Below are 9,859 nucleotides of genomic sequence, written 5' to 3'. Positions count from 1 at the left end.
AGTCACGGCCACGCCGCCACTGCTCCGGCCTAGGTTCCCTTCCCAAGACGAACCGGGAGGAAGAACGACGCCCGACATCGGGCGTCCACGGGGGAAGCAAAGGGCAAAAGCAAGCTGCCCCAAATTAGTGCGCGGGGAGAACCCGAGCGCCCCTCTTCCCGGGCCTCGGGACAGGCTCTGAAGGCTCTCAGCGCTACCCGCGACGGGGCCAAGCGACCAGGACCGGCGGGGGAGGGCGGCCAACCGCCATATTGTCCCTGGGCTGACCAAACCGACAAAGCGCGGCCCCGCGCCCCGCCTCGACTGCTATCGCGAGACCCGGGCCGCAAAGGTTTCTGGGAGAGGTAGGGGTCGGGTAAGGGAAGGAAGCCGGGACCCGGGACTGGAGGCGGGCTGAGGCCGCGACTGGAGCCTTGGGAAGCCGAGGGGGCGGGGCCAGGCGCGATTGACGCGGCACGCCGGCCAGTGACGGGCGAGCTCGGGCGGGCCTCGGGCCAATGGGCTGCGCGGCCTGGTGCGGGGGGCGGGCGCTGGGGCCGAGGGTAGCTTGAGCGCGGCCGCGGCGTTGTTCAGACAGAGCGAGAACATTCCAGAGGTGAGTCCGGTGGAGGGGCGGAGGCCCCGCGCCCCCTGCCCTCCCCGCCCTCCGCCGCCGCGGGCCGCTGGCTGGCGGGGAAGGCGACCCGAGAGCTCACGGCGCCGTGTCTCCCGCGTCCAGGTCGCCGGCTCCGGGCGCTGACGGGTGTGGACCGCGGACGTCGCTGGGACAGCCCCTCCCCGCTGCTCGGCGGCGGCACCTGGCCCGGCCGCTCCTCCGCGCGCCTCTGCCTGCTCCTCCGCCGCCTCCTCGGACTCGGGTTGATAACGCGCCTCACTTCATCCCAGTCCCGGGCGAGCAGCGTTGGGTTTATGTCTTTATTTGACGAAAACGGTGAGTCGCGGGGCCGGCGGCGGGGAGATGGCGGCCGCACAAGATGGCGGCGGCCGCCGCGTGACCCCGGCCCGGCGTGTGGCGCAGTTTCGGGCGGCCGGGCGGCGGGGGCGAGGCGGGGGCGGCGGCGGGGCCGGCTCGCGTCCCCTCCCCGCGTCCCCTCCCCGCCCGCGCCGCCGCCCCCGCCCCGCCCCCGCCTGCCCTCCCCCCGCCCCCGCCTGCCCTCCCCCGCGGGAGCGCGCCGCGCGGGCCCGCCGCCGGCGCTGACTCAGAGCCGGAGTGCTGCATTTGTGAGTCATCGCCGCCGGGGGTGGGGACGGGGCCCGGCGCCCCCGGCCCGGCCCCGTCCGCTTCCTTCCCGCGCCCTGGTGCCGCAGGGGCCGGCGCGAGCGGGGGCCGCCCCCCCCCCCCCCCCCCCCCGAGACCGCTGCGGGGCGGGGGAGAAGAACTCGGCGGCGGCTCGCCGGGTCGGCCTGGGACAGCGTTTCGGCCGCACGGCGGTAATTGGGGTAGCCTTGGGGGCCAGCGCGGAGGTTGCTCACCCGGACTGCTCGCCCGAGAGGAAGCAGCGGGGACGCTCGAGCCAGGCGGGGTCTGCGCGCTCCTCCACCCGCAGTGAATGCCTCCTCCAAGGAGAGAAATGGGTTATGTTGCCGAGTGGTTCTTGAAAGTAAGCAGTGGTTGCCGAAGTTAACATCTTCAAGCGTTGGTCGAGAACAATTCCACCATTTTCCGGTTTATGCAGGCTTGGTTCGGGGAAGGAAGGGACTGCTTCTTTAAGGAAGTTGTTAAAATAGTCACTCCACAGAAGGAAACCTTCACCCGCTGGTTAAGTTTTGATATAAACCCACAGCAGCTGCAACAAAGCATTTTGGTGATGAGTGGTGGTGGTTTAATCCGACCTTTTCTTACCCAGAGTCACTTTTTAACGAAAATGGAAGCTTTTTATGCTCCTACAGGTATGCTGTTGTGTGAGAATAATCGCTGTTCAGCACACAGGGTGCTTTTTTACATAGGGTTACACACAGGTAAACATGGTGCGAAGGGAGGTGTTTCTGTGCAGGAATCACGTCTAAACTTGGGAATTTTTGTGTTTTCCTTTTTTTCAGAGCTGTTGCGCAGCCATTGGTACCTGTATTGGGGAAACATAGCATACAAGCAAGACGCTTACAGCCTCAGTGGCGAAAATTTTTTCATGTCAGAGACCGAGAACTCTTGCAGTCGTTTATGTCATCCCTTCTTCTCCAGACAGAAGATACCAAAAAGTTGCAATCAAAGATCTCTTCATCTTATTGATAAAGCCACTAATAAGCCAAAATGTCTGTCAACGTCAACCGCAGCGTGTCAGACCAGTTCTATCGCTACAAGATGCCCCGTCTGATTGCCAAGGTAATTCTTGTGTCTGTATACTTTTTAAAAGAGTGCATCTCACGGGTTAGACAGTGCACAATTAAAACTCTTATTTCCTTTAGGTTGAGGGCAAAGGAAATGGAATCAAGACAGTTATAGTCAACATGGTTGACGTTGCAAAGGCACTTAATCGGCCTCCAACGTGTAAGTAGTACGTTTTGGAGAAGTCTAAAAAGGCATGTTATTAATCATAGTCTTAATGGTCTTTATTATGCAATTTTGCCTAAAAAGTATGTTTGTTAGCTTATGGATTAAGTGAAACTTTCCAAGACTGCATTTGTTGGTTTTCATTAGCATGCAAACCTACCCTGGCAGCACTTTTTTTTTTTTAACATAATAACTTAAAAACATCATGGTACTTGGGTAAATGTGGGGAGATAGCTAAAGCTTAATTTGGTTAATTGTAATGAAGTGAAACACCCCCCTCCCCCCATAGATCCCACCAAATATTTTGGTTGTGAGCTGGGCGCACAGACCCAGTTTGATGTTAAGAATGACCGTTACATTGTCAATGGATCTCATGAGGCGAATAAGCTGCAAGACATGTTGGATGGATTCATTAAAAAATTTGTTCTCTGTCCTGAGTGTGAGAATCCTGAAACAGATCTGGTGAGTATCTTTGAGAAGTTTTTGGTCAATTAATTTGAAAGGAAAAAAAAAGTCTTCTGTGATGCTTTTATAATCAGTCCTGTGATAATTCTGGAAATTGTTTTTTTGAGATGGTAGAGCAGTCTTAATTGGAAAAAAAAAACACAAAACCAAATATTGGCAATATTTCCATATTGGGTTTTTGTTCACTTTATGAGAATAACTTTTGTATAAAAGATTTTCTGAGGGTTAAATATTTTCATGCTTTGATCTTCAAAGTAGAAATTTTATAACACATTATGGATGACATACTTGTTTTTATTTTTTTGGCAGCATGTCAACCCAAAGAAGCAAACAATAGGTAATTCTTGTAAAGCCTGTGGCTATCGAGGCATGCTTGACACACATCATAAACTCTGCACGTTCATTCTCAAAAATCCACCTGGTAAGTCTTAACGATGAACTACGATAAAAACTAATTGGTGGAAACCAAATGGAAGTTTGTTTGTTGCTAGAGAATTTTTAAATTCTTGTATCTAAGACTAATGCTCTTCATTAAGTACCATTTTTAAGACCAGTTATTTTAGAATGGGTTAAATAAGGTATTGTAAAGTAGATAGTGATGGGGTCACAGCAAGCAAAGGATGCACCTCTGAATTGTGGAATACTGTCTTATATAGAGAGAGCTTAGCAACAGAGTGCAAGCAACACTCTGTGGCAGATGATGGAAACCGTCTGGCACAATTTCCGCTTGCTATAGCAAGAAAGTCTAACCTATTCTGGTGTTCTCTCTTCCGTGAGATAAACCATTATATAGACTTAAACAGCTTAAATTTGTTGGATAAAACCTAGTTGAGATTTGGCTTAAGTTCATGAGGGAGGGATGGAGGGGAGGGACAAAGGGTCAGTACTGCCTGCTCTTTGAGGCATCACCTCTTGAATTTTGCCCAGCAGTGGCATATTAGAAATACTTAGATGATTACATAATAAAGAGAAAAAACAGGAAATGCTTGAGTTTCTTATTGACAAAATATGGTAGATGAATTTGATCTATAAAGCCCCTTAGAATTTTGGGGTTTTCTGAAGGAAAGACTCCATAGCAGTCATTGGACTCTTTAAAAGCAGGGAAGGGAATATAGATAGGGTATTCCTTGTGAACAATGAGAAGGTAAGATATGGGATTAAATTTCTGTTTCTCTGTAGAGAATAGTGACAGTGGTACAGGAAAGAAAGAAAAGGAAAAGAAAAATAGGAAGGGCAAAGACAAGGAAAATGGCTCCGTATCCAGCAGTGAGACGCCACCACCACCACCACCAAATGAAATCAGTCCTCCTCCACATGCTGTGGTGAGTGCTCTGAGACTGTGTGAAATGTTATGACATTGAGTTGAGATGGGCAGAAATGATGAAACTAACCATCAGTGGAACATTAAACATAGTATTTTGGATTCCAGGTTTGTTGGTTGCATGAATTAAGGTGAACCCAATTTATTTTTTATTTTTTTTACTAGTGAATTTGTGGGTTTACCAAGCAGTCATGCATAAAATAAAGGATTCCGATACACCGCCCCACACACCTTGTATTGGTGTGGAACATTTGTTTCAATTGATAAAGTCCGTGATTTCACTCTTAGTGGTCCCTGTTTGTGTAATATCATTCCATAGATTTTTTTTAAAATTCTTGTTATCATATATACAACCTAACATTTTCCCTTTAATCATATTTAGATATATATTTCAGTGCTATTAATTACATTCACAGTGTGCTACCATTACCACTATCCATTACCAAAATATTCCCATCGTTCCAAATAAGAACACTGCATTTTAAGTTTTAAACTTCCCATTCCATATCTCTGCCCCACCCCTGGTGACCTGTTTTCTAATTGACTTTGTGTGGGTCTAAGTATTTTTGTTTTTGTAAATAGGAAGAGGAAGAAGATGATGACTGGGGGGAAGATACTACTGAGGAAGCTCAAAGGCGCAGAATGGATGAAATCAGTGACCATGCCAAAGTTTTGACGCTCAGTGATGATTTGGAAAGGACGGTTGAAGAACGGGTCAACATCCTGTTTGATTTTGTTAAGGTAAGAGTATTTAGGTATACATTTTCTTGGTCTGTAAATCATTTTAGGTCAACTTTGTTTTTTTATTAGATAGCTGTTACTCTAACTTGTTTGCTGATAAGTAACTCTTCTTTGTTCATTCAAGGAACATTTTTGAGCCAGGTGCTATGTTTGTAATTGAGAAGTTATAGAACTGTTAAGGATTTGGTAGGGAAAAAAATTCATGAAAGTAGGGCCTCCAAAGCCTAGCAAAGTGTGCCTCCATCTCACTAAATTGTTTCCTTTTATTTGCAGAAAAAGAAAGAAGAGGGTATTATTGATTCGTCTGACAAAGAAATTGTTGCTGAAGCAGAAAGACTGGATGTAAAAGCCATGGGCCCTCTGGTTTTGACTGAAGTTCTTTTTAATGAGAAAATAAGGGAGCAAATTAAGAAGTATAGGCGCCATTTCCTAAGAGTAAGCAAATTACTTATAAATGAGATTAGAGCTGTGTGGCCTTGGGTACAGGGCTCTAATCTCTTGCTCGTTCTCTCATCTTGATAATGGAGCTAATTGGTCTACCTTTCACCTTGGTCTCGAACATGTGGGAATCTGAAAAGTGCTGCCTTTGGGCCCTTAAAAAGTGATAGAGGATCTTTATGCATTTGACTTCTTGTAACTACGAATATGGGAGTAGTTAGCCTAAACATCTAGAAAAAGCTTGTTAATGCCAGGATGTTTATTTGCAGTTTTGTCATAACAACAAAAAGGCTCAGCGGTACCTTCTTCATGGTTTGGAGTGTGTGGTAGCCATGCATCAAGCTCAGCTCATCTCCAAGATTCCACACATCCTGAAGGAGATGTATGATGCAGACCTTTTAGAAGAAGAGGTCATCATCAGCTGGTCAGAAAAGGTAAGGAATACATAAATGGACTCTTCCATTTCAAGAGTATGAAGACCAAGAGCTGTTAACAGTTCTTTTGGTTATTAAAAGATGAATAGTTACTTATATCTAGTTCCTATTCTCTATATTAGTGTGCAGTTCCTGTGCTTGACTGGTATAACTTGTGAATGATTTCCACCATGTCAGCCTTCTAGACATTACCAAAAAAACTGCTTAGCTTAATATGTTTGCAGAAGTGTTCTCTGTTGAGTGTAGATTATTAGAATGTGACCCAGTCCCCTAAGAGAACTCAGTATAATAGATTATATAAATAACCTCAAGTAAAGTGTTCTGCAAATTTTTCAAACTAAGAAAATTTTACTGAACATTTTTTAGGCCTCTAAGAAGTATGTCTCAAAAGAACTTGCCAAAGAGATTCGTGTCAAAGCAGAACCATTTATAAAATGGTTGAAGGAAGCAGAGGAGGAATCTTCTGGGGGTGAAGAGGAAGATGAAGACGAGAACATTGAGGTAAATGCTGGGGAGAGTGCTAGCAATGGGTGTCCTGAAAACTAAAAGGTATGTGGTCTGTTATGTTATACAAAATGGCAGGTCTGGTAAAAGTTAGGAATGATTGTTGCAGCTGGGCAGTATTTTCTCCTTCTAGACCATTTGAAGTGTATTATTGTGTTTTGTTTTGTTTTAAGATTTATTTAATTAATTCCCCTCCCCCCCCAGTTGTCTGTTCTCTGTGTCTATTTGCTGCATCTTGTTTCTTTGTCTGCTTCTGTTGTTGTCAGCCATCAGCCGCATGGAAAGTGTGGGCGGCCCCATTCCTGGGCAGGCTGCACTTTCTTTCGCGCTGGGCAGCTCTCCTTACGGGGCGCACTTCCTTGTGCATGGGGCTCCCCTACGCGGGGGACACCCCTGCGTGGCACGGCACTCCTTGCGCGCATCAGCACCGCGCATGGGCCAGCTGCACACGGGTCAAGGAGGCCCGGGGTTTGAACCACGGACCTCCCATGTGGTAGACAGACGCCCTAACCACTGGGCCAAGTCCGTTTCCCTTGAAGTGTATTATTGTTTTATAAGCACATTTGTTGGGATAAAGGTCTACAACCAGTAAAAATTTTATTTTGTCAGGTGGTGTATTCGAAGACTGCCAGTGTACCTAAAGTTGAAACTGTGAAGTCGGACAACAAGGATGATGACATTGATATTGATGCCATTTAAAGTGATGGATGCAACCTAGCTTAACAGTGTAATACTGCAAATATTCTGCATTATCAGCTGGAAGTGCAACATGTATGTGCAAAAGCTAAAATGGTTTAACATCATGCTACACTTTATACTAAAAATGTTTTACTGTGAGTGGTCTGTAATTCAGCCCAATGAGACATCTAGGGAGTCCATACACATAGTGGGCAAATGTAGTTTGCTTATTCATAGCATGTTTCTTTTTGAAAAACTAGTCGTGGACACATGGATCACATTTATACAGTTATAAAAAAAAAATAAAGATTTGTTTTGGTCATTCTTCAGATTTTTGGCTCTGAATGACTTAGGCTGAAATAATTGGCTCCTTTTTATAATCTGTTGCACGATCACTTAACCTGATAAGATTCTTGGAGCCTATTAGATAATGATGCTGTTAGATGCTGACTGAGACTCCAAAATGGTCTTCAGCAGAATATAGACCTAAACTTATTGTAATTAATTACTTTATTCAGCCATTCACGGGTGTAGTTTGTTTTTAAGTTTTCTCTCTAGTCCCTTATATTGGCATATGGTAATGTACATTCTAATTATGCCAGGGTGGGTGGACTGATGATTAAATGGAAGTGCAAGATCTTTATCTTAACTGAGATGTAAAAATGATCTTGAGTGTCCTATTAATAATTTTAAGAGCAGGTTTTGAAACTTCAGTGTTTTTTGTTTCATTCTGATTTTCACTTTGTGTGTATTTGCCCCAAATTGTCTTGGAGGTCATGTGCATTGCACGTTGGAAGAGCCAGGGAAGTTATTACATTAACAAATGAGCATTTTCTGTGTATGTAGCTATAGTTTTGTACCAAGAGAAAACTCAGATTTGGGTGTATGATTACATAGCAAGCTCTGTGATTTTGTTTGGGGGAAGCAGGAAAAGGTGCACTTAATCCCTAGCAAAAACTGAGCATAATTTTTTCAGTTTATCCCTTTATGATTTAGATTATAATTTCAAGATGTTTAGACAGACTCCATCTTTTGTTTACTATGTTTTTTCTCTTGATATTATGGTTCTTTTAATGCCTCTTTACATTTGGACATAAAAATTTCTGCTTTTTAGATTTTGGTTGCTATCTTGCCAAAATAACTGTTACTATGTCTCAAACTTGATTTTTTTTTTTTTTAATGTCTTATTTGAAGCAAAAGAAAATTAGCTAAAAGCGTACTTCTAAGTCAGAGCCTATATTTCGGTGTAAGACTTGGGATATTTTTTACTTCACATTGAATATAGCCAGATACCCAAGAAATCTGTGTGATGGTCACTGGGTGCAGTTGACCAGAGTCTGACCTTGCTCATCCAGGGCTTTTGATTCGGACACTTTAATAACTACCTTGTAAATTCCTTGCCCCTGTTACCTAAAGTCACTTAATATGGGTTCTGACTATATCTTAATAATGATCTTTTTCAAGGTAAAAACTTCGTGCATTTGTCCCTTTCCATAAAGAGTGCATTGTGGGAATCAAGAATCCATAGAGCTCGTTTTGTTGTCTGGAGCACTGGTTTCTATCACTCACCTCTCTTGACTCTCAGTCCTTTGTGACCCATCTCACAGATTTTAATGAGACCTTAACAAATGTATGTAAACAATTTTCACATTGAAATTATACAAATGTTTGATAGAATAAAACCTTGTTAGTTTGATGTTTTAAGGAATTGAAACCTAGCAGTCTTAATGGAGAAATAGGAATTGATCTCTAGCTGCCTTTTGAGAGAATCTGGTGAGACAAGAGTGGGGGGCTGAACCCCGGAGGGAATGTGCATTGTCGCACCAAAGATAGTTTCCGCAAATTCACATCTCACCTAGGTTTCAAGTTCTTAGAAGGCAGTACCAGTTTACTTGAATTAACCGAAGTTACATAGGGGATAACCGGTAGCCTAGACTAAATTTTTCTCAAATTACCCAGGGTCAAGCTAATGAGATTCTGTTACAGAGCTTTTCTTTTAGTCTGAAGGAAAAAATGTTCAGGGCTTCTAAACGCTAAAGAAAAAATTATTGGCTTTGACCAGTGTTGGTTCAGTCTGGTGCCAAACTTCCCATGAAATTAAAATTGATAACCTGAATTTTATTCACAGAGGATTTCCTAATAGAGTAATCCTTCACTTTGCTCTATTCAGCTGTCTTAAAAATAACCTGTTTCTCAAACGAGTATGTTACTTGATTAAAACAATGTTAAAATTATATTTTGTCTTTGCTTTGATATTAAAATTTTAAAGTTTTAGATTTATAACATGAAGGTATTGGAATCTGCCCTGTTTTGTAGCTGCTGTCTTTGTTGGGTGTTTCCTTGTGTTCTACCCAAAGACCACGTTGCTTATGTCACTGGGTAACTTAACTGATTTTCCTTGAGTTTGGTGATCTTATGCTCTTGTTCTATAACTCAGCGTTGACTGCGGACTGATAATATTTACATGAATAGCTCTAGTTTGAAATCATGATCGTTGATCACTCAGAAATCCAGGCTGTAAGTGGAGAATATGTATGTAATTGCAGATATTATATATTTCTAGCTAAGAAAGAGGAAATGGGAAAAAGAGCTTTCTAAATGAGTTCATTCAGATGTTGGCTATAGTTCTAGTTTGGATCCTAAATTAGAGAGAGGCAAGGGGTGTTTTCTCTGTAATCCAGAACTTCCAGCTCTGAAGATTGAGCAGTTGGGTAGAGTTTGGGATGGCTAGAGCTCCCAAGTTGTTTATTTCAGTGTACTAAAAGTCAACATGCTATGATAGTTGAAAGG

At 44.0% G+C, this 9,859-nt stretch overlaps 1 protein-coding gene and 1 non-coding gene across 3 annotated transcripts; both read left to right on the top strand.

Annotated features, from left to right (window-relative positions):
- The first annotated feature begins 337 nt into the window (after positions 1 to 337).
- Positions 338 to 9,303, top strand: EIF5 (eukaryotic translation initiation factor 5). 2 transcript variants are annotated; one of them, XM_058291209.2, is made up of 12 exons: positions 338 to 595; positions 719 to 931; positions 2,041 to 2,320; positions 2,404 to 2,485; positions 2,778 to 2,950; positions 3,263 to 3,374; positions 4,133 to 4,275; positions 4,857 to 5,015; positions 5,289 to 5,450; positions 5,723 to 5,887; positions 6,254 to 6,388; positions 7,001 to 9,303. In XM_058291209.2, the coding sequence occupies exons 3-12, from the start codon at positions 2,249 to 2,251 to the stop codon at positions 7,088 to 7,090; spliced, it is 1,293 nt and encodes a 430-aa protein (XP_058147192.1). In that variant the 5' UTR covers positions 338 to 595; positions 719 to 931; positions 2,041 to 2,248; the 3' UTR covers positions 7,091 to 9,303. The 2 variants fall into 2 exon arrangements, with proteins under 2 accessions (XP_058147192.1, XP_058147198.1); XM_058291215.2 differs by lacking the exons at positions 338 to 595; positions 719 to 931 and adding an exon at positions 1,358 to 1,601.
- Positions 3,632 to 3,757, top strand: LOC111764508 (small nucleolar RNA SNORA28). Its single transcript, XR_002797101.1, has one exon. It is a non-coding gene; the product is annotated as a small nucleolar RNA SNORA28 (small nucleolar RNA).
- Positions 9,304 to 9,859: the final 556 nt, after the last annotated feature.

The sequence above is a fragment of the Dasypus novemcinctus genome, chromosome 3 (genome assembly GCF_030445035.2).
Source record: "Dasypus novemcinctus isolate mDasNov1 chromosome 3, mDasNov1.1.hap2, whole genome shotgun sequence".
Lineage (NCBI taxonomy): Eukaryota > Metazoa > Chordata > Mammalia > Cingulata > Dasypodidae > Dasypus > Dasypus novemcinctus.
The sequence above is the reverse complement of the archived record's forward strand: the minus strand, read 5'-3'. Positions and strand labels throughout refer to the sequence as shown.

What these genes read in the sequence shown, in the direction of transcription:
- EIF5 (XM_058291209.2), top strand. Translation starts at nt 2,249, where the DNA reads ATGTCTGTCAACGTCAACCGCAGCGTGTCAGACCAGTTCTATCGCTAC. An exon ending in TGCCCCGTCTGATTGCCAAG is followed by an intron (nt 2,321 to 2,403) that starts GTAATTCTTGTG and finishes TATTTCCTTTAG; the next exon opens with GTTGAGGGCAAAGGAAATGG. An exon ending in TCCTGTTTGATTTTGTTAAG is followed by an intron (nt 5,016 to 5,288) that starts GTAAGAGTATTT and finishes TTTTATTTGCAG; the next exon opens with AAAAAGAAAGAAGAGGGTAT.